Consider the following 26,215-nt stretch of genomic DNA (forward strand, 5'->3'; position numbering starts at 1 on the left):
GGAGGGCTGGCGAACCAGCCCACGTGTGCGGGCCCCGCAGCTGTGAGGACAGCCAGAGACGTCTGCTCTGCAGACAGAAGGAGCTCTAACCTGCAGCCGGATATAAACACGGACACGGACACGGACACTCCGGGTGCAGAAGGCCGCTAAGGCACACTCTCAGGAAAACAAGGGGTGCGCTCCCCTCTGTGCACGTCTGCTTGTTCCGCTTCCCTTAAAGCGACACTCGACGGCCCTACCTGGTGTGGCTCAGCGGACAGAGCATCAGCCCATGGACCGAAGGTCCTGGGTTCGATTCTAGTCAAGGGCATGTACCTCAGTTGTAGGCTCCATCCCAGGCCCTGGTCGGGTGCGTCTCTCTCACATCCATGTTTCTCCCCCCCAACCCCCCCCGTCCACTCTCTCTAAAAATCAATAGGAAAATATCCTCAGGTGAGAATGAACAAGAAACAAGAGGAACACTAGATGGATTCAGAAGAAATCAATTCTCGAGAGTGGGGGCGTAATTCCCAATTTAAACCTTTTCTGTGTTTTGATCTTGAACTATATGAACGCATTCACCTATTCGACTCTAACATTACAAAGTGGAAGGAAGTGCTGAGCATCTGGGGGCAGGTGGCAGGAAGGAGGAGGCTCACTTCAGTGGAGGTGGCTGGGGGCCCACGCTGCCCAGGCCCGACAAGCGACATCCTGGACAGCGAGCCCGGGACGTGAAGGAGAGACCACAGACAGGCACAAAGGCGGGCATCGGGCAGTCGCTGCGCAGGTGGCGGTGGCTGGCAGTGCGCCCCCTCCCCACCCGTCTCCTCTCCGGCCCAAGTCATCGACCCGGTCCCGCTGCAGCCCCTCCTGGGCCGCACACCCTCTGCCCCTGATGCTGAGGCCTGAGCTTCCCGAGGCGACTCTAATCCGCGGCCTCGGCAAACAGCTCACAGCGTCTCTGCCGGCTCCGCCCGGGCACCGCTGCCTCCTTGGCTGCCCCTCCGGTGGCCACGTACAGGCTGGTGCTGACAGGTCCCTCTGGCCCTGTCTCACACCCTCCCCGGCTCCACCCCCAAGCTCCCCCTGGCCAGGCTGAGCTGCTCATGTTCCTGTAAAGTGCGCTCTGCACACACATTGGGATGGCCTCCAGCCCGTTCCCTCGGCAAACTGCTAAGGAATGTGGGAGACCCACTGCCAGGGCCGCCACTGTGTGCATCTCCTCTGTATGGAGGTTAGGCTGAACTGAACCCTCCGTCAAGTCCAGAGACCAAGTGTGTGCCCAGCACACAGCAGGCGCTCATGAGGTAAATGAATGGGCCCCAGGCGCCAGGACCAGTGCCCAGCCAGCCATCACGCTCTAGCTGCCTCCTGACAACAAGCTCCGTGAGAGGGCTGCGGCCGCCTTGCGGATCACCAGCGCCGAGAACAGTGCCTGGAGCTTACCAGATGCTTAGCAGCTGCCGAGTAAATAAATGGATGAGCCTGGCCTGGGTGGCTCAGTGGTTGAGCATCGACCCAGGAACTAAGAGGTGGCCAGTTCGATTCCTGGTCAGGGTACATGAGCAGTTGCAGGCTCAGTCCCCAGTAGAGGGCGTGCAGGAGGCAGCCAATCAATGATTTAATCTCATCATTGATATTTCTCTCCCTCTCCCTTTCTCTCTGAAATCAATAAAAAAAATTGTTTTAGCCCTAACCGGTTTGGCTCAGTGGATAGAGCGTCGGCCTGCAGACTCAAAGGTCCCAGGTTCGATTCTGGTCAAGGGCATGTACCTGGGTTGTGGGCACTTCCCCAGTGGGGAGTGTGCAGGAGGCAGCTGATCGATGTTTCTCTCTCATCGATGTTTCTAACTCTCTATCCCTCTCCCTTCCTCTCTGTAAAAAATCAATAAAATATATTTTAAAAAATTGTTTTAATAAGTAAATGAATAGACCAATCCATGGAGGTGACCCAGGGACACTCTGCACACTTGCCAGGGGTGGAGGAGAGGGCAGACCCAGTGAGCCTGTGGCCCCCACTGGGGCTTGGCCTCTTCCGGAAGACCAGCTGTCCGGGGTGAGCCCAGGGCCTGCTTCTGGGAAGCCGTGTGGGAACTCACCCACATAATAGGAGAGGGTGCGCTTGAGCCGGTCGAAGACGAACCAGCGCTTCTTCCACGACTTGATCTTGCCGCCCATCTTGACCAAGTAGCCACGACAGACCTGGTGGGAGGCAGGAATGAGGAAGGACCCAATGCCCCGCCCTGACCCTTCCTTCCCTGAACCTCGAACCCTAACCTTCACAGAAGTGCCAGCACCTATGCCTGTATGGGGGGGGGGGGGGCGCGCGGGAACCTGTCCCCAGCATCTCTTCAAGCTGGAACACCGGCCCTGAGCCAGACCTCGATGTCAGGGCAGGACCAAGCCCAGGAGGGCCTCCGACCCTGGTCCCCTCCCCGCACACAGGCGACGCCCAGCACCCAGGCCACGCCCACCTTGCTGCTGAGCACCACATGCAGACAGGTGTCAACGCCGTGGCCCGAGGACTCGATGTGGGTCTTCAAGTCAAAGTCCTCCTTCCGGATGGGCAGGTAGCGGGTCAGGGGTCGCGCCTGCGAGCAGAGGGCAGGGTCCACAGTCTCCTTGCTGCTCCATCGTTCCTTATCCGAGCTTCAGTCCTGCACCCCACAGCCTGCACCCTCCCTCCCTCGCCCACGTGGCCGTGGCTCTGCAGTGGCCCAGAGGGCAGCCATACTTGTCTTGTCCCCCCCTCCCTGCCCGCCGCCCTGCTCCTCTCCCTCCGGGGCTGAGTGGAATAAAGCAAGAGGCCGCTGTGAGCAGGCTCTGGGAAGAGAAGCCGACAGGAAAGCTGGTCTCTGACGTCCCAGGGCACCTCTCTGGGCCTCAGTGTCCTTAGGTGGACAATGGGGCTTTGAACGATCTAATCCCGAGGTCTGTTCCACCTCAGAAACTCCAAGACTAACTCCAGTCTGTACCTGCTTCCTCTCTGCTCGTCCTTTCTGGGAAGAACATTAGAATGGCACGAAAGGAAACGTCACAGATTGTTTAAAGAAAAAACAAATGCACACCTTCCAGGAGGCACCCCAAAATGGGGCTCCCCTGGGCCCACCGCCCCCAGCGCACTCAGCCCACGGCAGGGGCTAGAGAGCCCACAGTGGCCGCGGACCAGCAGGAGGGGAATTAGGCCCTGGCCAAAGATCCCAAACACAGAAGTGAAACTCACAGTTCTGATTATTTTTCTTTTTTTAATGTATTTTTATTGATTTCAGAGAGGAAGGGAAAGGAAAAGAGATAGAAACATCAATGATGAGAGAGAATCATTGATCAGCTGCCTCCTGCACACCCCCCACTGGGGATCAAGCCCACAACCTGGGCATGTGCTCTGACTGGGAATCAAACTGTGACCTCCTGGTTCATTGGTCGACACTCAATCACTGAGCCGCACTGGCCAGCCATGACCTGATTATTTTTTCTCACTTCTCAAATCCAACCTGAGCAGCCTACCCCTGGGGTCTGGGAATCAGGAGCTGTGGCTGCTGTCACCACAGGGCAGGTCCCAGGCCCCACCCAGGAGGCCTGGGCACACCCAGCCTGAGTCCCTGGCCCCCACAGGGCAAGGACCGGGACCAGAGACATGGGGACATTTCCCTCCCAACCTCATTCCTCCTTCTGCCTGCCAATGCTCTGCTCAACATCAACCTATGAACCAGGTCAGGGTTCGATTCCCGGGCAGGGCACATGCCCAGGTTGCGGGCTCAATCCCCAGTAGGAGGTGTGCAGGAGGCAGCCGATCAATAGTTCTCACTCATCATTGATATTTCTATCTCTCCCTCTCCCTTCCTCTCTGAAATCAATAAAAATATATATATATTTTTTTATTTCTTAAAGTATTACAAAGAGTATTACACGTCTCCTTTTTCCCCCCCTTGACATTCCCCTGGCTTCCCCCACCCCCCAGTGTCTTGTGTCCATTCATTATTCTCATATGCATGCATATGAGTCCTTCGGTTGATCACCTACCCCCCAATACTCCCCAGGGTTCCCACTGTAGTTTTGACATTCTGCTCAATGCTGCTCTGCCTCTGTATCCATTTTTGTTCATCAGTCTATAATGGTCCTTATTATCCATAAATGAGTGAGTTCATGTGGTATTTTTCTCAGCTTTCCAGGGGCCGTCTCAGTCTCACAGGGGCTATCTCAGCCTCACAGGGGAAGTCCCAGCCTCACTGGGGCCTTCCCAGCCTCACAGGGGCCGTCTCAGGCTCACAGGGGCCGCCTCAACCTCACAGGGCCGTTTCAACCTCACCAGGGCTGGTTCAACCTCACCGGGGCCGTCTCAGCCTCACCGGGGCCATCTCAACCTCACCGGGGCCGTCTCAACCTCACCTCCGTTTCAACCACACAGGGGCCGTTTCGGCCTCACTGGGGCCATCTCGACCTCACCGGGTACGTTACAGCCTCACCGCGGCCGTTACAGCCTCACTGCGGCCAATTCAACCTCACCGGGGCCGTCCCAGCCTCACCAGGGCTGTCTCGACCTCACATAGGCCGTTTCAACCTCACTGAGGCCATTTCAACCTCACCAGGGCCGTTTTAACCTCACTGGGGCCGATTCAACCTCATTGGGGCCATTTTGACCTCACCGGGGTTGTTTCGACCTCACCGGTGCCATCTTGACCTCACTGGGGCCAATTCAACCTCACAGGGGGCGTCTCGACCTCACAGGGGCCGTTTCAACCTCACCGGGGCAGTTGCAACCTCACCGGGGCAGTCGCAACCTCACCGGGGCCATCACAACCTCACTGGGGCCGTCGCAACCTCATCGGGGCCGTCTCAACCTCACCGGGCCGTTTCAGCCTCACTGGGGCCATTTCAGCCTTACCGGGGCCATTTCAACCTCACCGGGGCCACTTTCAACCTCACCGGGGCTGTTTCAACCTCACCGGGGCCGTCTCAACCCCACCGGGGCCATCCCACCCCCACCGGTGCCGTCCCAGCCTCTCGGGGGCCGTCCCAGCCCCACGGGGGCCACCTCGGCCCTACGGGGGCTGCCTCGGCCTCACGGGAGCTGTCTCAGCAACACGAAGTTTGGCATTCTGTCCTTTGTTGGGCGGCTCCTTGCTGGACAAAATCTCCAGGCGTTCCTGGTGGCTGAATATATGGTATGCTTGCTTGGATTTCGTTTTCTACCAAGTGCACAGACTGCCTGTCTGCCGTCTCCCAGCGTCCCATGTGAGACTGGATCTGGTGGACCTGCCTGTGCGTTTGCTGGTACAGCAGTTCCACGTCGCTGGCCCAGCTGTGTCCATCTCTGGCTTCCTCCGAACCTGATTCTGCTTCTTGAGTGTGTCCCTTATGTATGCGAGGAGCTGAAATCTGCATTCTGCAGGGCTGGGCTGCAAAAGCTCCGGTGGTTCTCTTTGTGCCACTGGCACAGCTTGGGTGGGGATGTAAACTGAGTAGGGCGGGGTCCCCGGGAATCATCAGGGCGGAGCAAGGGGCAATGGCATCTCCGCGTCTTCTCGCCTCTCCGTGATTCAGCGGCTCGCGTCCCCAAGTGCCGGCAAGCAGCTCCGCGACACAGCCACTCTCGCTCTCTGTCCCGCCTCTCCCCGTAGGGATCTGGGACCTCAAGATTCTGCCCCAAATAGTCTCAATGGATTTGAGAGTCTGCATCCCCTTCTAATTGAAAAAAACCGCGCATCCAGTTGCAGCCAGCCTGGCGCGCGACTCCGTACCTCCGTTCTTGGAGCCTCTGCACAGCCTACTCAGTCTCAATGCTCTTCTTTCTTTCCTTCCAGTTGTAGAGCTTCCACTGGGCCAGCCTTCCCATGGTTCTGAATGACAACTGTTTGTTTTATAGTTGGTAGTCTCGATGTTGTTGTGGGAGGCAGCACGCACAGGTCTGTACCTTACGCCGCCATCTTGGTTCCCCCCAGACATATTTTTTAAAAGCACTTGGACTTGCCTTTCGAGCTAGCGCATTAATCAGTTAATTAAATGTTCTGCTCGTCTCCTGAGCAAGGAAAGAGCCCAGAGCTGGTGTCTGTACGAGGACGGACTCCTGTCCCGAGGAGAGACTAGGATCTTGGAGACGGAAACTATCAGCACAGCCAGGCCGTCCACTGTGGGGCCTGGAGCCATGAAGCCGCAGGGACAGGAGGTCGTCGGGGAAGCGGGAAGGAGGGACAGCACAGATTTGGGGAGCAGAGACCAGGCCCCAAGAGAGGCCACGGGAGCCGCTCTGGTTCAACTTTCCGCTCCCACCTCTGAGAGGCCTATTCAGACCATCTTCTCTGACCCTGGATGTCAGCAAGAGGGCTGCGATGTCCCCACAACCCCCCACTGCCCTCCCACATGCCTGCACACATGAACACATGCGTGTGCACACGCCCGCTCAAGCACACACATCACATTGGCTGGGTCAAGCCCCCTGGGTCTCTGCTCCTGGGGCCTGACCGTGTCCTGGGGAACCCGCTTGCGCTGAGCCAACAGCAGCCTCCTCCAGAGCAGAGCTGCGCTCCCGCCAGCAGGGGCCTGGCCTGTCCCTGCCCCTCCTGCCCCGCCTCAGCCCATCACCCGCCACAGCCCAGCCTCGCACCTGAGTGAACTGCTTCTCCCGCAGCTTGACCTCCTTCTCCACCAGCTGCTGCCTCCGGCTGCTCTCGCTCTGCAGCCTCCGCTCCACGTGCTCCCGCCGCTGCCGCTCCTCCTCCAGGGCCTGCCGCCGCAGCCCCAGCTCCTGCTCCTTCGCCACAGCCGGGGGTCAGCGCCCACGCTGCCCTCTGCCTCCACCCCCAGCCCCCCGCGGAGCAGGGCGGGCGCAGGGCCCCCGCGCAGAGGGCAGCCTGGCCTGAGGAGCCTGGTCCTCACGCCCACGCCCCCACGCCGTGCTGCTGAGGGACGTGCTCTGCTTAAAGCCTGGCTTGGCCACCACTGCCAACCCGGGGACCCTGACAAGATGTCAACCCTAAGCCTCGGCCGCCTCATCTGTAAAACGGGGCCAGAGTGCCTGCTCCTGTGACGCTAGTGAAAGTTAAACCAGCTCATTATCTAAATGCCCAGCACTGGCTCCAGCAGGAGGGACGCACTCGATAAATCCATGGGCTCCTGTCGTTTTAGCTGAATTCCTAAAACACGGAGAATCTCAACAACTTCTGACAGTGAATACACTCAGAGGCCCTCCCTAACCGCCAAGGCTCTTGGAAAGTCCGCGTGAGGAACATCTGTACTCCAACCACATTCCGGAGGAGGGAACGCGCCTATGAGAGCCACCGGGAAAGACTTTAGTCACTAACACCAATAGTGAACCACAGAGCACGCCCGTGATGGTCTATGTCTGAATCACGATCATCACTTTTATACCATTATCCCCTCTGCCATTTCTCGCCTAAACCTCAGCAAAATGTCCCTGCTCTCCATTGCCACAGGCGCTGTGAACTCGCCCGCTCTGGGGCAGCTTCTGCAGCTCCCGTGTCTAACTCCCTCCAGGCCTGGGCTCCTCAGCCTGGCTGTGTGCAGGGTGAAGTACGGTCCCTCTCTGGTGTGGTCCCAGCTCCAGGCCAACTTGAAGGAGACACGGCTCCCCTCAGCCCCCACTACACCCCAAGGTTCCTACCCCCACCCCCACCCCCGCCAACACCTCTGCGCTGCCTGGGACATATGCCTTCTCCCTTCCCGCTTCCTCACCCCCACCTGCTGCTTTTCCTAACATCCCAGGAGGAAGGACAGCCACTCAGGTAGACAGGAATCAAAAGTCCCTGCCCGGCCGGTGTGGCTCAGTGGTCGAGCTATGAACCAGAAGGTCATGGTTCGGTTCCCAGTCAGGGTCAGGGCACATGCCTGGGGTTGTGGGTTCCATCCCCAATAGGGGGCGTGCAGGAGGCAGCCAATCAATGATTCTCTCTCATCACTGATGTTTCTCTCTCTCTCCCTCTCCCTTCCTCTCTGAGATCAATAAAATATATTTTTTTTAAAAAGTCCCATGGAGGCCACAGCGTCCACAGAAGTCAGCACACAGATGGAATTCCCACCCAGGAAAGCCATGGTGGCGGATCCTGGGCTGCCCCTCTTTTCCTACAAGCTGTGAACATGAATCTCACCAAGGCTCCCTGTCCCTCAACTCTTTTCCTCAAGGGAATTTTGCCAGGATCATGTGGGTGACACGGCTAAAAGCGCTGGCCCTCAGCAGGCGGGCGGCGATGCTGGGACCCCCCCCAACCCCCGCCTCGGGCTGCGTGTCCAGATCTGCCTCACCCTGGACTCCATGAGGCGGCTCTTCTCCGCATGAGCTTCCTTCAGCATCTTCTCCATCTCCTCGAGCTTCCCCACCTCCCGGCTGCTCACACTGGGGAAGGAAGGGAGGCTGAGGAGGCATCTGGCAGGGGTGGCGAGTCCCGTGTGGGGGACGCAGAGCCGGCACCGCGGGCTCGATGGGGCGGGGCGGGTACCTGGACATGTTGTCCGGGGAGCAGGCGGAGTTGCCGCCCGCGGAGACGCTGGTCTCCATGCTGTCCGAGCTCTCCAGGCTCAGCGTGTCGTAGGCGTGCTCGCCCTCCTCCCCGCGCTCCCGCCCCGCCGGCAGGTGGTGCAGGATAGAGTGCATGAGGGGGGGGAAGCCCGAGGGGCCTGCCAGGAAGGGGGGTGCCCCGTGCAGGGCATCCCACTGGCACTGAGCCTCAGCCGCCGCTCTCTGTTTCAGCTCGGCCAGTCTCCGCCGCTGCTCCTCAATCACCTGCTGCCCTGCAGGAGGGACAGGTGGGTCACAGGGGGCAGCCCACCACCCAGGGAGGATGCTGGCAGCATCGCAGCCAGACGGAAGGAGCGAGCAGGAGAGGGTAGCGCAGGGCACCTACATCGGCCCCAGCCAGCCTCCCCCCTGCCCCCCGAGGCCCTGGCACTGGGTGCAGCTGCCCTGCCCATGCTCAGGCCCATCTGGCCCAGCTGCACCGCCTGGCGTCAGCTCTCTGCATCCTGAGCCCACAGGGCACTGAGCCTGCCCAGGTGGTGCCCTGGCAGCAAGGCCTGCAGATGGGGGCACATGCGCCTGCCCTGCCCGCTGGGGAAGGGAGAGGAAGAGAGGGCACCAGGGAGTCCGTGCAGAACCAGCCACAACGCAGACGCAGGAGCAACAGCAGCAGGAAGGGGGGGGCGGGGACTGGGAGCACAGCTGAGGCCGGAGAGAGCTCAGCTTGAGGGGGGAGGCAGCTGACACCCAGCCCAGCTCAGCCGGGAGCTGCCGCCGGGCACTGGGGCTGGACAGAGTGCACCATGCAGACACCGGGGCGGAGCTGCCCAGCCAGAGCACCGTCCGTGACCACGTCTACCTGCTGGGCCAGCAGCGGGGAGGGGCTCGGCGGGAAGCAGCTGGACTGTGGGGGGCCCGGCAGAGGAAGGTGGAGACAGAGGGGATGGGAGGAGAGAGGGGCAGACGTGGGCTAACCAAAATGCCCTCAAGCAACAAGCCTCCTGGGCCACAGAGCAGTATCTTCAGGAGATTTCCGGGGTCAAGTCCACCCCCTGCCTCCAGACAGGGTGATGCAGCCCCCACTCGGTCAAAATCCACTCCCTTGCTTATGGGGCCCTCTAGGCAAGCGCTCACGGCACCCCACCCCCTAGGGTCCCTGCCCCTGAGAAGCACCCAGGGTGGCTCCCCGTAGGTGTCTAAGTCCTCTCTGCTGTCGGGGTCCCCATTAAAGAAAACAACCTGTGAAAGGTGCGGGGGGAGGGGGAAGGGGAGGCAGACCGGGGCACTCACCCTTCTGCTGCAGGGCCAGCTGGCGCTTGGTCTCGATGTCCTGCAGCGTGGCCGCCAGGGTGCGGGGGAGGCTGCCCGGGCCGTTCTGGGCGAGGGGCGCGCTCTGGAGGGATTCGGGGCATTGGGACCTGAGGCTCAGGAGACCCCCAAAGGCTTCCACGATGGCCTTGGCCTCTCCCCAGTATGGGGTCTCCAGCACCCCCCCCCCCATCCTGTTTGCACAGCAGCCTCAGACCTTTGGGGAAGGGCTGCGGCCCAAGGCAGCCACGCTGAGCTGAGAGGAGGAGGAGGAGGAGCCCGAGGAGGAGGGCAGGGGGCCGCAGGTGTGGGCAGGGGGGCTGGGGGCTTCCCCATCCATCTTGGAGCGGAACACCTGGGGAGGAGAGATGCTGCCTAGTGGCCTGGCTCCCACTGTTCCACCCTCCCCCCCAGGCACCCCTACAGTTCCTCCTCATCCCAGGCCCCCAGCCCCCACTGTTCCCCCTTCCCCCCAGGCGCCCCTACAGTTCCTCCTCATCCCAGGCCCCCAGCCCCCACTGTTCCCCCCTTCCCCCAGGCACCCCTACAGTTCCTCCTCATCCCAGGCCCCCAGCCCCCACTGTTCCACCTCATCCCAGGCCCCCACTCTTCCACCCACCCCAGGCGCCCCCACTGTTCCACCCCAGGCCCCGAGGCGGCTGTGGCCAAGGCCAGTCTCCAGATGACAACAGCAGGGAGCCTCCTGGGCAGCCTAACAGGCAGGTACTGGCAGCTGCCAAGCCTGCCAGGCTGTGCCTCCTGGGGCCAGTCCCTGGCCAACCCTGTGTCTCAGAAGAACCTGGTAAATGGACCCATGCGAGGGGCCCACACCCGCTGGGCAGAGTTGTACAGAAGGCCAGTGGGTGGCCGGGGTTCCCTGTGGTCCCAGCTCGGCCACTACCAGCCGTGTGGCCTGGGCCTCGGATTCCTCTCTACGAAAGGACGGGAGCGGCCAGGCTAAGGGGCGGCCACGCTCGCTCACAGCATCCACGCGGGGGAGGAAGGCCTCGGAGCCAAGAACCCTGATCCTCAGGCTCCGCTCCTTCCCACTCATCTCCTCGGAGCCCCAGTGTCTGGAGAGGCACCCCACATCCACGAACCCAACTCTCCCAAGGGGACATGGAGCTTAGTGGTGGGGCCTGGGCACCACGGCAGGCCAGCGGGGGGGCTGGGAGGAGCCTATCCAAACACTCCCCCCCACAGCCAGCTCCAGCGGCCCCTCCCCCACGGCAGCACCAGGGGGCTCGGGCCTGTCCTCAGGGCTCTCACTTCAAAGTCTCTGTTCCTTCTGTCCTGCCCCCAGTGACCCCCGGGAAGACAGGAGAGCAAAATGCTGTGCTCTCCAGGCCACACTGACTCTAGTGCAACAGGCTCAGGGGTGCGTGGGGCCCGGGCGGGCGCAGGAACGGAGCAGAGCCCCAGGCCGCCCCACCCTCCCGCTGGCAGGCAGTCCCACCGCCACCTCTGGCCTCACAGAGCTGGCCCGCCGGCTTAGAAAAATGCCAGGATGGCTGCCGTGAGGAAGCCTCAGTGCCCCCTCAGGTCCAGGGGCCCCAGGCCGCCCTGGCTGGGCTGACCCCACCGTCTCAGGTGGCACCGTCTCAGGTGGCATGTGTGGCAGGAGGACTCGGAGCAGAGAGGCACAGGCTGAGGGACGGGCGGTGAAGAGGGGGTTACCTGCAGCTGACGAAAGGCTTTGGTGGGCAGAGGGGGGGGGGAGGAGCGAGGGGAGGCGGCCACGGGGGTCCCCAGCCCGGCCATCAGCTCCTGGTACCATTGCTCTAAGTGCACGGCGGGGGGCAGCGGCCTCTCCAGCTGGGAAAGCGAGGGAGGGTGGGAGGAGCGGAGGGAAGGTCATGTCAGAGAAACAGGAGGCGCGGGAAGAAGGCGAGGAAGGAAGGGAGGAAAAGGAGCAGAAAGGGGAGGAAAGGGCTGTCGTGAAAGTGCTGAGGGCAGAGAGACAGGGCGCCACTCCAGGACACACACATGAGTCTATCCCAGCCGGGAGGCCAGCCAACCAGGCCCACAGCACTGACCACGCCCGGGGCTGGCCCTGAGCTGGGAGCGGGCGAGCAGACAGAGCCACGCGGTGGGCTGAGGGCAGAGGGACACGCCACCCACCTCGGGGAAGGTGGGAGGGCAGTGGAGGAAGAGGGCAGCCAGCAGGAAGGCAGCAGGTGGGAATCGGTCCTGGGAGGCAGAGGCTGCAAAGGCGGGGCTGGCACAGGGCTGTGGGCACGGGCGAGGTGCCCCCATCCCCTTTAGCTGCTTGAGCACCCTGCGCGCTGGGGGAAGGCCGGGGCGCAGGAGGGGATATGAGAGGCTAATGGGACTGGGACCCCAGAGACGGTCCTGCCCACGGGCCAGGGATGCGCGTGCAGAAGCAGAGGCTGCTCAGACCCCTCTGGACACACGCCCTCCTGCCAGGGCACAGCCTGCCCTCTGCCAGCTGCCAGGACTGCAGGAAGCCCCCAGGCCTGGGCCAGAGGGAGCCACCCCACCCCTTTATCCAGGTGCCCTTCTCCCTCACGGCTACCCTGAGGACAAACCCGCTCCCAGCCCAGGCACGAGGGGCATCCAGGGACCCACCAGGCGGCCCCGGGGCACAGGTGGGCCTGCTCAGGGGCTGGCACCTCACTGTCAGGCAGGAGCCGGGGGAGGCGGCAGAAGCACAGGTCCACGCGGGTGCCTCTGCCAGGCCAGGGCCCTTGGTGCCGGGGGGGGGGGGGGGGGGGGCAAGGTAGAGGGGAGGCATCAGATACCCAAACGTCACACCTCAGGGCCTCCACTCCATTCCAGACAACACCCCGAGTATGGGCGGGGCTCTCACCTGCCCACCGTAAGCACCGAAGGCGGGGGCAGGAAAGATGCCAGCACAGACTGTGGGGTGGGAGGGCGGGACTGTAATACCCCCTGAGCATCTCCTTAGAAGCCCAGGTGCTGGGGGCACAGCAGGGAGCCTGGGCCTAGCTCGGAGGCTGGCTGCCTCCAGGGTCATAGAAAACGAACAGACAGCACAGACGCTAGAGGGCCCAGTGTCTGTGAGAACTGACAAATGGCATGCAGAATACATGCAAATTATATGCAAATGAGTGCTCTCGTTTTTTTACGGGCTGCACATCGAACTCACTCAAACTTGCAAACTCTGGCCAGGGGATTTGCCACACGCCCTTCAACGGGGCCCCAGGGAGGAGCCCAGGCAGAGCAGGCAGTAGCTGAGATGGCCTCCTGTGCCCTGGAGCAGAGCTGAGCGGAAGCGGGTGGGGAAAAGGGGGCAGAGGAGGCGCCCGCCCCAGATGACCCCGGGGACAGGCCCTGAGGACTCGGGGATGAGCAGGTCAGCCTACAGAGAGGGCCCTGGTGAGTGCTCACCCCTCACACTCCACCCAGCCCCCCAGCCCAGCCCGAATGAGAGAGAACCATGGATCGGCTGCCTCCTGCGCGCCCCAGACACTGAGGATCAAGCCCGCAGCCCGGGCATGTGCCCTGACCAAGGATCGAACAAGCCCTCCTGGTTCATAGGTCCACACTCAACCCCTGAGCCATGCTGGCCGGGCTCTCACTGATGTTTCTGTCTCCCTTTCTCTCTTCCTCTCTTAAATCAATAAAAAAAAAACGCCCTAATCGGTTTGGCTCAGTGGATAGAGCGTCGGCCTGCGGACTGAAGGGTCCCAGGTTTGATTCCCGATAAGGGCATGTACCTTGGTTGTGGGCACGTCCCCATTAGGGAGTGTGCAGGAAGCAGCTGATCTATGTTTCTCTCTCATTGATGTTTCTAACTCTCTATCCCTCTCCCTTCCTCTCTGTAAAATATCAATAAAATATATTTTAAAAAAATAAAATCAATAAAAATATATTTCATTTTTATATATACTTTTTATTGATTTCAGAGAGTAAGGGAGAGGGAGAGGGAGAGATAGAAATATCAATGATGAGAGAGAACCATTGATCAGCTGCCTCCTGCATGCCCCACACTGGGGACCGAGCCCACAACCCGGGCCTATGCCCTGACCAGGAATCAAACCTTGACCTCCTGGTTCATAGGTCGACACTCAACCCCTGAGCCATGCTGGTCGGGCTAAAAATACATTTAAAAAAAGAAGATGTGACAGCAGCAGCAGCAGCTGATAGCCATCAAGTCAAATCCCAGCCTCAGGACCATTCCCACTCCCATCTCTGTCCGGGACAGGCCCCATCCTCAGTCTCAGCCATTGGGGTGAAAGTGCCGCCTTGCTCCAGAACCTCCCAGGCAGACCCCTCGGCCTGAAGCTGGGCTGACCCCACCACTACCTCTTTGAGGGTCGACGGGGTCTTCGGGAAAGGCCTGCCTCCCGTGAGTGAGTGGTATCTTCTCTCCAACATCGTCAGCTTCTCCTTCTCCTGCAAACCCAAAGCGGCAGAGAATCAGAAAGGAGTGGGGGTGACGCAGGGAGGAGATGCAGCAAGCAAAGGGGGAGCCCTGCACCCTCCCACCCCACCCCCACCCCCACCCCCACCCCCCCCCGTCCCCAGCTACCTTCTGCAGCAGCTGCAGGGAGGCATTCTTGTCCCGGGCCAGGTGCTCAGACTCCTGCACGGCCTGAGCCCGGATCTGCCCGGCCTGACTGTCCAGCACTGCCAGGCGCTCCTGGAGGGGACCAAGGTGGTCAGTCGGGCCCTGGCTCCCCAGGGCTGAGCCCAAGGTGAGGCTCAGCTGTCTCCCCAGACCGTAGGCTTCACTGAAGAATCCACCAGCTCTCTGCTTGGCCTCCACTCACCCCAGGACAACCCAGGCTGCTGTGGTCAGCTGCCCCCACCCCTCCCTTGACCAGTGAGTGACCCTTGTGCCACCAAGCACACCAGCCAGAACCCACATCCTCAAATCTCCCCTCCCTCCACCCACCCAGTCAACACGTGCAGAACCTCACAGATATGGACGTTCTCCCCCGCCCGCCCTCCCACCTCCGCGCCACCATCCAAACCCAGGCCTATGCTTCCCCAGCCTGGGCTTCGTCATCAGCCTCCTCCTGACAACTCTCAGCTTCTGATCTGTCCCACACGCCACCAATACCTGTCTAAAGTGGCCTTTGAGGTTTGTTTTTGCTTGCTTGCTTATCTGAATTTTCTTTTTTTATATATATTTTTTATTGAGATTTTTACAGAGAGGAAGGGAGAGGGATAGAGAGTTAGAAACACTGATAAGAGAGAAACATCCATCAGCTGCCTCCTGCACGCCCCCTCCTGGGGATGTGCCCACAACCGAGGTACACGCCCTTGACCGGAATCGAACCTGGGACCCTTCAGTCCGCAGGCCGACGCTCTATCTACTGAGCCAAACCGGTCAAGGCTGAATTTTTTTTTTTTTTTAATATATTTTTATTGATTAAGATATTACATATGTGTCCTTGTCCCCACGTTACCCTCTACCCCCCACGCCCCCCACCCCCGCTCATGCCCTCACCCCCCCGTTGTCCATGTCCATTGGTTAGGCCTATATGCTTGCATATAAGTCCTTTGGTTGATCTTTCCCCCTTACCCCCACCCTCCCCTACCTTCCCTCCAAGTCCCGAGAGTCCAATCAATGCCTCTCCGTCTCTGGATCAGTCCTTGTTCATCAGCTTATGTTGTTCATTATATTCCACAAATGAGTGAGATCCTGTGGTATTTATCCGCTCTCAAGTTCCATCCATGCTGTGGCAAATGGTAAGAGTTCCTTTTTCTTCTTCCTCTTCTTAAAGAATACCTTTCAGCATTTCATATAATGCTGGTTTGGTGGTGATGAACTCCTTTAGCTTTTTCTTATCCGTGAAGCTCTTTATCTGACCTTCTATTCTGAATGATAGCTTTGCTGGATAAAGTAATCTTGGTTGCAGGTTCTTGCTATTCATCACTTTGAATATTTCTTGCCACTCTCTTCTGGCCTGCATGGTTTCTGTTGAGAAATCAGCTGACAGTCGTATGGGTACTCCCTTGTAGGTAACTGACTGTCTTTCTCTTGCTGCTTTTAAGATTCTCTCTTTATCTTTTGCTCTTGGCATTTTAATTATGATGTGTCTTGGTGTGGTCCTCCTTGGATTCCTTTTGTTTGGGGTTCTCTGCGCTTCCTGGACTTGTAAGTCCATTTCTTTCACCAGGTAGGGGAAGTTTTCTGTCATTATTTCTTCAAAAAGGTTTTCAATATCTTGCCCTCTCTCTCCTTCTGGTACCCCTATAATTCTGATGTTGGTACGCTTGAAGTTGTCCCAGAGGTTCCTTACACTATCTTCATATTTTTGGAATCTCTTTTCTTTTTTCTTTTTCGGTTGGGTATTTTTTGTTTCTTTGTATTTCAAATCTTTGACTTGATTCTTGGGATCCTCTTTTCTGCTGCTGGATCTCTGTAAATTATTCTTTATTTCAGTCAGTGTATGCTTAATTTCTAGTTGGTCCTTTTTCATGTCCTCCATGGTCTCCCTATACTTATTGAGGGATTCATTAAATTTATCGGCGGTTTCCATAAAATTCTTGAAAAACCTTATAACCGTGGCCTTAAACTCTATATCCAATCGTTTGCTTTCCTCCATTTCTGCCATTTGTGACCTGTTTCTTTGTCTCCGCATTTTGGTTGCTTCCCTGTGTTGATAGAGTGGCTTTGTGTGCTAGGTGTCCTGTAGGGCCCAGTAGCTCAGCCTCCCCAGTTACCTGAGGTGGACACTCTTGGTGCACCCCCTCGTGGGCTTTGTGCACAGTCTTGTTGTAGCTATGCCTTGGTTGTTGTAGGATCACTGGGAGGAATTGACCTCCAGGGCAATTGGCAGCGAGAATCAGCTGCCCTGATGATGCTCAGCTGTGTAGCAATGCAAGCCGCTGTGGGGCCTGGGCCTTCTCTTGGAAGCTCTGAGTCTATCTGGCCCGGCTGCGGTTAGGTAATTACAGGTTGCAAATGGCCGGGGCATTCATATGCAAAAGCCTCTGCCGCAGCCTGGGTGGGGCGGGGTCTCAAGGAATCAAAGGGCTGAGAAAGCAGCTATGGCGGAGCCTCAGCCCTGCCCTAAGGAGTCGCGAGTCCCAGTGTCCCGGCAACGGCTGCAAGCACCTCTGAGGGAAAGCCGCTCTCAAGCTCGCCCGCTGCCAGACAGTCCAGTATTTCCCCGTATGAGCCCTGGGTCCCCAGAGACTTCCCGGAACCGGATTTCAGAGCTGTCGGGAGCTTGTGTCTCCCTCCGGATTCAAAAAGACAGCCGTGTCCTCAGGTGCCAGACCCTTTCCGCGCGCGCCCCCGTACCTCTGCACGCCACCTCCGCAGCTCCTCCCGCTCGCAGTGTGCTTTTCTCTCCTTCTAGTTGTAGAATTTACACTCAGCCAGCCCTCCTGTAGCTCTGGATGATGTCCACCTTGTGTTTTTGATGCATTTATCGATTGTTGTGGGAAGCAGAAATTTCCCGGTGTTTATCTATGCCGCCATCTTAGTTTTTTTCTCCAAGGCTGAATTTTCTAATCTCTTAAGGAGAACATATATTACTTGAATTAATTTTTTAAATACATTTTTATTGATTTCGAGAGGAAGGGAGAGGGAGCAAGAGAGGGATAGAAACATCAATGATGAGAGAGAATCATTGATCGGCTGCCTCCTGCACGCCCCACACTGGGGATCCAGCCCACAACCGGGGCATGTGCCCTGACCAGGAATTGAACCGTGACCTCCTGGTTCATAGGTCCACACTCAACCCCTGAGCCACGCCGGCCGGGCTGAATAATTTCTTTATCCACGAGTAAAAAATCCACGAGTAAAGTTAGATCACTCCTCTCCTGAAACTCTTTCAGTGACTCCTCGTTACTCTCAGGATGGAGCACAAACTCCTCAGCCAGCACTCAAGGGTGCCCAGATCGGGGTCTACACTTTTCAGCCCCTCCCACCTGAGCCCTGCGTTCTCAGCTCGGCCCGCTGTACCCTCCACTGCAAAGCTGCGTCCTCGGGCCTTGCTCCCACTGTCCCTGCAGCCCAAGAGAGCCCTGCCTGCCTCCTGCGCCCATCGAGAGCTGACTCACCCTCCACGACTGGTCCAACTGCTGTCTTTTCTCTAACATCTCCCTTGATCACCACTCAATTTCTCTGCTCCTCTGGACTCACACTTCTGTATCACCATTTGCCTGTGTGACTATTACTTGTGAATAGACATCTCCATCACCACCACCCAGGGTGTCAGACCCAAGAGCATGGCAAGTGTCCCTTCTCCCTCCACATCCCCAGTCGGACTCAGCACAATGCCTGGCTCAACAAGCATGAGCTAAAAAAAAAAAAGGATAATAAGTGAGAGAAAAGGATAGGGGCTGGGAAAATGGCTGGGTTAATCCCGGAGGGCTTCCTGAAAGAGAGGTCTTAAACCACTAACAACCCTGAAGAGCAAGACATGGGAGGGGGAGAGAAGAAGGAAGTCGACCTAAATCTGGGGTCAGCCTAGAAAAGACTGAAGCAGAGGAGGCGGTGGTCCTCGCAGCAAGATCTGCTGTTTCCAGTTTACCGAGAACCTATTAAGGGCCCAAGAACTCTGCTAAATGCTTGCATTTGTTACCTCCTTTTTAAAAAAATATTTTTTATTGATTTGAGAAGAGAGAAGAAGAGACAGATAGAAACATCAATGATGCGCGAGAATAATTGATCGGCTGCTGCCTGCATGCCCCACACTGGGGATCAAGCCCGCAAGCCGGGCATGTGCCCTGACTGGGAATCAAACCCTGACCTCCTGGTTCATAGGAGGTCCACACTCAACCACTGAGCCACGCCGACTGGGCTATGACCTCCTTTAACTGCCTTCTGAGGCAGGTGTCTTTGTGCCCATTTTACTGATAAGAACACTGAATACTTAGGAGGTAAGGTAACTTAGTAAATGGTAGAGTTCGGATGAGAACCAGGTCAGTTGGACTCCAAAGCCATCCTCTGAGCCACTCTGATCCCCACTGGAGAAGACAGGGAAGCCCAGGGCACCAGGACAGACGGAGGCTGGGGGCAGGCGGAGGGTGGGGGTGGGGACACTGGGAGCCAAGAAGACAGCTGAGCAAGGCTCCCAAGGAGACGCACAGGGGAGAGTATGACCCTGGGTCCCAGTGGCAGAGCCCTCGTTTCCTGGGGGCCTGGGTGGGCATGAGTGGGAGGGACCAGAGGTCCAATATACCCACCCTCCCAAATTCTCTGGAGCTTATGCCCACCCAGACCTGGAATCCATGGGACTAGCCGCTCCAAGGCTCCCTGGCGTGTGCTCTCCAGCAGGAAAGGGAAAGAGGCCAGAGGAGCACCAGCCCCCAGCCCCGTGCAGCGTCGTGGGGAGGAACAGGGCTTTGGGGCCAGGCAGGCCTGGGTTCCAATCCTGACTCTGAAGCTTATAAGCTGGGAGGCTTGGGGCAAATCTGGAGCTTCTCTGAACCCTGGTTTCCGTGTATGGGGTGGGGCAAACGTAGGTGTACAGACCTGTACAAAAGTTGTGAGTACGTGAAACGGAGTCTATTCCTGTATTATTTATTAACTAGAGGCCCAGTGCACGAAATTCATGCGCTCGGGGGGAGGGGTCCCCCGCAGCTCAGCCTGCCGCTGTTGTAGTCTGGGAGCCCTCGGGGGATGTCCAACTGACGGCCTAAGCCAGCAGTCAGACATCCTTAGCGCTGCTGCAGAGGTGGGAGAGGCTCCCGCCACCGCCGCTTCACTCGCCAGCTGTGAGCCCGGCTTGTGGCTAAGCAGCGCTCCCCTTGCAGGAGCACACTGACCACCCGGGGTCAGCTCCTGCACTGTGCATCTGCCCCCTGGTGGTCAGTGCACGTCATAGTGACCAGTCATTCAGAGATTCAGTCAATTTGCATATTAGCCTTTTATAGGAAGGATTATTGTATAACTGTCCATACAAACATCTGTAAACCTACTTTTGCCCAACTCTGCATATAAATAGAATAAGAGGCCCTAGCTGGTTTGCCTCAGTGGATACAGTGTCAGCCTGTGGACTGAAGGGTACCAGGTTTGATTCCAGTCAAGGGCACATGCCCAGGTTGCAAGCTCAATTCCCAGTAGGGGGCATGCAGGAGGCAGCTGATTAATGATTCTCTCTCATCATTGATGTTTCTCTCTCCCTCTCTCTTCCTCTCTGAAATCAATAAAAATATTTTTTAAAAATAAAAATAAAACGGGTGAGAGTACTGGACTGAGACCACCCTAAGCTAAGGTCGGAATGAGCTTACACGAGGCCTTTTCACACACCCGTGGGCTTGGGAAGTGAGAACTGTTTTCCTGCCTTTCACCTGCCTCACATTGGAAGCGGACGCAGTTGTAAGGCAGAGCAGCATGGGAGAGAAGCAAGGGATCTGAACGCCGGGGGAAGTCAGTGGCTCCCCACTCACCGCCAAACCCAGGATAGCTGTCAAGTCCCAACTCACCACTTTTCGACACCCCTGCCATTCTCACTGTCCTCCCATCCCACCCACTCATCCCAGCCAGGAGAACTGCACACACATGTGCGTGTGCACAGGCATGCAAGGCTCAGCCACAGGCTCGGAAGCCCCCCAGCCATCTTCCCATTCTCCTCCCTGATGTCTTCCTAACCTTGGCTTAATGCGGGCCTCCTCCCAACTTCACGCACTCCCCACCCTCACACACACATTCCACCCCATCGCCCCTGAGATCAGAAGTGATCACAGCCCCTGGAGCTCGGGGACAAGCCGGGGTGCCAGGGCCAATCCCCCTGCTTTAGGGCTCAGTGAGCCAGGGCTGAGCCAAACTGGGACCCGGGGTTCCCTCTCCAGGACCTCAGGCGGGGCCTCACACCCAGATCCCAGTCAGCACTCCCATCAGAGAGGGCTCTCCTAGGCAGGAGGAGCCTGAGGCTCAGCCTCCTCCCACCTGCATCTCTCCTTCCCTCTCACTGCCCGCAGCGCCCAGCTCAGAAGGGGAGCCCATCGACCTTCCACACACGACTCCGGAGTCTGGCTTCACAACCACAGCTACTGCCCGTGGGTGCAGCTCAGCAGCTGAGCATCAACCCAGGAACAAGAGGCCGCTGGTTTGATTCCTGATCAGGGCGCACGCCCAGGCTGTGGGCTTGATCCCTAATGGGTGTGTGCAGGAGGCAGCCAATCAATGATTCTCTCTCATCATTGATGTTTCTCTCTCTCTCCTTCTCCCTTCCTCTCAGAAATGAATAAAATATGTATTTAAAAAAAACCTACACTAGTGATAGTTGGCTGAGAGCTTACTATGATCATATCCTACTGTCTTCACAGCACCTGGGTTTAATTCTCCCAACAGCCTATTATTCTTCTCCTTTGATGATGAGGACACTGAGGCTCAGAAGATGAAGTTAACATTCACAAGGCCATCAACTGGGAGTCAAAGCCAGGTCACCGGCCGCTAGCCCCCCCCAGCGCTGTGCACCACCCCCCGCAGGAGGCGGGAGCGGCGGGCCCACCTTCCTCCGCGCGACGCTGCGCAGCAGCTCGGCCTGGCTCCGGAGCAGCCCCTGGCCGGCCAGCTCCCGCTCCTCCTCCGCGCGGCTCTGCTGCTCCAGCCGCTGGAACTCCAGGTCCTCGAAGAGCTTCGTCTCCGTCTCCAGGGCCTCAGCCTCCTGGAACGACAGTGACACGGGGGTTGGGTGGTGCCTGAAATCCCACTCGAGTTTGGGGGGCTGGACCCGGGGAAACTGGGAAAAGGCTCTGTCCCATCCCCCCCCTTTCCTTGGCTTGGCTAGGCCCCTTCACAGGCATCACCACCTGGAACCGCGGAAGGAGAGAGAGCCCCCCATCCTCCGGTCCCCTCCAAACCAAAGCACCGACCCTGGCGTCCTGGCAGGTACCGCAGGGCCCAGGTGGTCCTGTCCCACGCTCTCCTCTCTTCCGGGCAGGGGCCCTCGGGGCCAGGGAGGGGGCTGATGACACTGACCCTTCTCAGCTGCTCCTGCAACTGCTCCCGCACTGACTCGGGGCAGTTATCGAGCTGCCTCTGGAGCTGCGCGTAGAGCGCCTGGCGGGCCTCCAGGTGCCGGCGTCCCGCGGCCAGCTCCGCCCTCTCCTGGTCGCGGGCGGGCAGGGGAGAAAGAACACACACTCCTCAACTCCGCGCAGCAGCAGGGCGAGGGGCGTGGGCGGGAGGAGAGAAAACAAGACAAGTAACAGCAGAGAACAGCCAGGGCAGGAGAGAGGACGAGCAGAGGGGAACAGGGGGAAAGGGGGCGAGTGGGCGGAGCAGGAGCTGAGGGGGGGGTGGGCCCAGGCAGAAATTTTGGTCTCTCCAAGTCCCTTCAACTAGACACGTGGGGTAGGGCCTAAGGAAAAGCCCTATGCCCTGGCTGGTGTGGCTCAGTGGATAGAGCGTCAGCCTTCGGACTGAAGGGTCCCGGGTTCAATTCCCAGTCAGGGCACATGCCTGGGTTGTGGGCTCCTCCCCAGTGTGGGGCGTGCAGGAGGCAGCCGATCCATGATTCTCTCTCATCATTGATGTTTCTCTCTCTCTCCCTCTCCCTTCCTCTCTGGAATCAATAAAAGTATATTAAGAAAAAAAAGATAGAAAAAGCCTTCTGCTTTCTCTCCAAACCAGTCAAGGCCAAAGGTGGCTCCACAGCCCAAATGGGAGCTTTTAGCTCAGTGGTTCTCAACCTTCCTAACGCCGCGACCCTTTAATCCAGTTCCTCATGTTGTGGTGACCCCCAATTTCATTGTTACAAATTGAACATAATGAAAGCATAGTGATTAATCACAAAACAATAAGTAATTATATATGTGTTTTCCGATGGTCTTAGGCGACCCCTGTGACAGGGTCGTTCGACCCCCAAAGGGGTTGCGACCCACAGGTTGAGAACTACTGTTCTAGCTCCTGCACTCTCCTGCCTGAGACCAAAATTTACCCCGGGGGGGGGGGGGGGGACGGGGGGGGGGGGGGGAGATGGGTGGAGGTGGTGAGGGAAATCCAGGGGATGTGAAGCTATGGCAGCGGTGAGCGGCAAAGGGGACCCAGCCCAACCCCGTGGCCTCCTCCCTCCTGCCCGGGGTGGGGTGAGTGCTGGCACCACAGGCTGAACTGCAGCAGGCTGAGGGCTGCAATTAGTTCAGGAGTTGCCATGGTAACCGGTGCCCCAGCCGTGGATACAGAGAGGAGGTGGGTGGCTCTGTCTGGGGCGAGATGACACCCCTGAGGGCAGGGCAGGACGGGAGGCGCTGGTGAGTCACCTCCGAAGGACAGGCAGGCAGGGGAGAAACTGACTACTGATCCCAAAGCGAGAGTGGGGCCTCACATAACGGGGCTCTGAGAGGCCAAGGCCAGGCCTCCGGCCACACCGGGTACAGGAGCAATGCGGCTGGGCAGGCTCCTTCTGGACCGTGAGCTTCCCCGGGAATGAGACCCCATGCTGAGCCCGGCCAGGCCCCCTATAACCCACCTCCCTCCTGGGGAGGAGGACCTGGTCAGTTCAGTCGGGGTCCAAGCACCTCCCCATCCTCGGACTCGACCTTTACAGCGCCCTGTGTTCTGGACGACTTGGGGCAGGAAGGGAGAGGCCCCCATTCCCACCCTCTGCCCGAAGGTCTGCATTTGGGGAGCCCCCAAGGGAGCTCCACAGCAAGGCCACACCACTGGCCTCCTGACCCCCTGCTTGGAGGAAGGCGGGCAGGTGCTGGGGGCAGCAGGCCTCCCTCACCCGTCTGCAGGGGCAGCACCAGCCTTCCAAAGGGGAGGGCTCTGCAGGGTGAGAGGCCCTCATCAACCATTTCCCCCAACTTTGCACCCTCCTGCCGGTGCCCATGGAGTCAGGTTGAGCTGTGCCCCTTGCCCATTCTTTTCTGATCAAAACCCTGGGGTCCACACCCAGAAAGGAAGAAGGCAGCGTTAGAGGGGAGAGGCCCAAAGCCCGTGGAGTTAGTGCAGAAGTGGCATGGCTCATAGCTCTTCCCCGCCCGGGTGGCACTGGAGTTAGGGGCATGCACAGAGCCCAGGACAGTGACTGGGACAGTGGAGGGAGGGGGGGGACGGGACACGTTAGTGCAGGCCTGTTTGGTAAGCATAGAGTTAATTTGGCACAGAATTTGGGAGTGTGGTTTTGGGGCCTAGAGCCAAAATTCAAGAAGGGGAGGTGGTTGTCAAAGAATTTGTAAGAGCTTCCAAATTGAGGGGAAGGAGAAAGACACTCTCAAAAAAAATGCAGGAGGAGATGAATTCTTAGAAAAATACTGTCAGTCCAAAAATAAATGGCCCCTCTCCACTTGAGAGCTTTTGGCACATTGTAGGCCATCCTGGGTGTGGCTGGCACGGCCCCTCGGGGACAGAATGGTCCCTGCAGGCTGGCACTAAACCTGAGAGGGGCAGGGCTGCAGCTGTAGATCCTGGAGGCTCAGGGGAGCAGAGACCTGAGGGCTCACTCCCGGAGACCACCGCCTGCGCACCAGGCACGCGTGGGGGACCCCAGCCTGCATCGCTCCCAGCACCAGGCCCTCGGCTGTGCTCACTGTCCCAGAAGGGCTTTGGGTACTTCCTAGCAGGGCCCAGAATGGCAGGCACCCGGGACAGCACAGAAACCCAGCCAGAGGAGACCCCAGACCGAGGGAACCAGCCCAGCCCGCGGGGACCTCCGAGCTGCTACCTTCCACGGAGGACAAGGCCCCTCCCCAAAGCGACACAGAGGCCACCTGGTGGGCAGGTTAGAGGATGAAGTAAGGGGCCAGGGCCCCCCTTCCCCCACCAGGCGTTTCTCCTCTCCCAGGCCCGGCCCGGCCCCGAGCCCGGCCAGGTGTGGTTACCTTGTCCCTCTCCTTCTGGACGCCCGTCTCCAAGGCCAGCAGCTTCTCCTGCAGCTGGTCCGCCGCCCTCTGCTCCTGCTGCAGCAGCGCCCGCTCGGCCTCCCTCTCGCCCTGCAGCAGCGCCCGCTCCATCTCGGCCTGGGGGCGACCGGGTCCACATCAGGGCCGGTCCAGGCGCTCAGACACGCCCGAACCGCTCCTAGGGCCTCTGCAGCATCCCGCCAGCCCTGCAGGAGGCTCACCTCGCGGGCCGACTCCTGCAGCTGCTGCTCCAGCTCCTTCACGTGGACCTTGAGCTGCTCCACGCGCCCGAGCACCTGCGCCCGCTCCTCCTCCAGGGCCAGCACCTCGCCCTGCAGCCTGGCGCTGGGCGCGTCCTCCTGCTGGAGGGGAGGGAAGCGTCAGCCAGGATGAGGGTCCCCTGGGGCAGGGGGACAGGGAAAGCAGCTTCCCTCCCTGCAAGGGGACAATGCCGATGCACTTACTCGGAATAAGCTTTACCACCGAGTGCCAGGCCGGGTGGGGCCCAGGGAAGGCAGGTCCCAGAGCATATTTATAGCCTGGCAAACGCATCGGCACCGCCCGCTGGTCCTTGCCTCCTTTCTACACTTCCCAGCCCCATCCCTTCCCAAACCGAATCCTTCAATTACTTCCTCCTCCCTGGGCCTTGGCACCCACCACAAATGCCTGCCTGCTCTGCCGCTGGCCCACCCTGCACCCCACCTCCTGCTGGTGCTCCCGGCCCCCCCACACCCCACCTCCTGCTGGTGCTCCCAGTCCCAGCCCCCTGCACCCCACCTCCTGCTGGTGCTCCCGGGGACCCGGCGCCCCACCTCCTGCTGGTGCTCCCAGCCCCCCCCCGTGCCCCACCTCCTGCTGGTGCTCCCAGCCCCCCACCCCACTTCCTGCTGGTGCTCCCGGCCCCCCCACACCCCACCTCCTGCTGGTGCTCCCGGCCCCCCCACACCCCACCTCCTGCTGGTGCTCCCAGCCCCCCCACCCCACCTCCTGCTGGTGCTCCCAGCCCCCCCACCCCACCTCCTGCTGGTGCTCCCCGCCCCCCCACCCCACCTCCTGCTGGTGCTCCCGGCCCCCCCACACCCCACCTCCTGCTGGTGCTCCCGGCCCCCCAACCCCACCTCCTGCTGGTGCTCCCGGCCGCCCCACCCCACCTCCTGCTGGTGCTCCCAGCCCCCGCACCCCACCTCCTGCTGGTGCTCCCGGCCCCCCCACCCCACCTCCTGCTGGTGCTCCCGGCCGCCCCACCCCACCTCCTGCTGGTGCTCCCAGCCCCCGCACCCCACCTCCTGCTGGTGCTCCCGGCCCCCCCACCCCACCTCCTGCTGGGTGCTCTCGGTGCTGCTGCACTCCTCCTTGAGGTTCTCCTCCTCCGTGCGGTCTATGGTCTCCCACAGCCGCGCAGGGGCACCTCCAGGCTCCTCGCTGCTCCGCCCGGAGGCCCCAATGGCCCCTGGAAAGCCTCGCGAGGGCCTCCGGCCGGCCAGTGCCAAAGCAGCAGCGGCCTCCCCGATGCTGGGCAGCTCCCCGGCCTCAGGCCCCCCATCGGCCCGGCTGTACTCCGCACACAGGTTCAGGATGGTCTCCAGGCGCTGCCGCTCCTGGGAAGATGGACAGAGCGGGCGTGAGGGGAGGAGGCATGTCCTGTGGGGCTGGGGCAGGCAGGGTCTCCCAGGAGAGAGAACTAGGGTTCTAGGGCTTGAGGCTCAGACAAATCAGGGA

The 26,215-nt window shown here is 59.5% G+C and overlaps 1 protein-coding gene across 9 annotated transcripts in view; it reads right to left on the bottom strand.

Annotated features, from left to right (window-relative positions):
* Positions 1-26,215, bottom strand: part of PHLDB1 (pleckstrin homology like domain family B member 1) — a 51,186-nt gene that overhangs the window by 1,614 nt on the left and 23,357 nt on the right. For 4 of the 9 annotated variants that reach the window (XM_036324105.1, XM_036324098.1, XM_036324097.1 and 1 more), the window contains 14 exons: positions 25,813-26,094; positions 24,718-24,858; positions 24,476-24,613; positions 21,630-21,758; positions 21,160-21,315; positions 14,271-14,381; positions 14,045-14,134; positions 9,972-10,109; positions 9,737-9,839; positions 8,430-8,721; positions 8,236-8,326; positions 6,581-6,727; positions 2,454-2,570; positions 2,079-2,181 (listed from right to left, as the gene is read on the bottom strand). In XM_036324105.1, coding sequence (XP_036179998.1) covers positions 2,079-2,181; positions 2,454-2,570; positions 6,581-6,727; positions 8,236-8,326; positions 8,430-8,721; positions 9,737-9,839; positions 9,972-10,109; positions 14,045-14,134; positions 14,271-14,381; positions 21,160-21,315; positions 21,630-21,758; positions 24,476-24,613; positions 24,718-24,858; positions 25,813-26,094 — 2,038 coding nt within the window. The remainder of the gene's footprint in view (positions 1-2,078; positions 2,182-2,453; positions 2,571-6,580; positions 6,728-8,235; positions 8,327-8,429; positions 8,722-9,736; positions 9,840-9,971; positions 10,110-14,044; positions 14,135-14,270; positions 14,382-21,159; positions 21,316-21,629; positions 21,759-24,475; positions 24,614-24,717; positions 24,859-25,812; positions 26,095-26,215) is intronic. The other 5 variants (XM_036324099.1, XM_036324101.1, XM_036324102.1 and 2 more) reach the window with 5 other exon arrangements.

The sequence above is a fragment of the Myotis myotis genome, unplaced genomic scaffold (assembly GCF_014108235.1).
Source record: "Myotis myotis isolate mMyoMyo1 unplaced genomic scaffold, mMyoMyo1.p scaffold_m19_p_10, whole genome shotgun sequence".
Lineage (NCBI taxonomy): Eukaryota > Metazoa > Chordata > Mammalia > Chiroptera > Vespertilionidae > Myotis > Myotis myotis.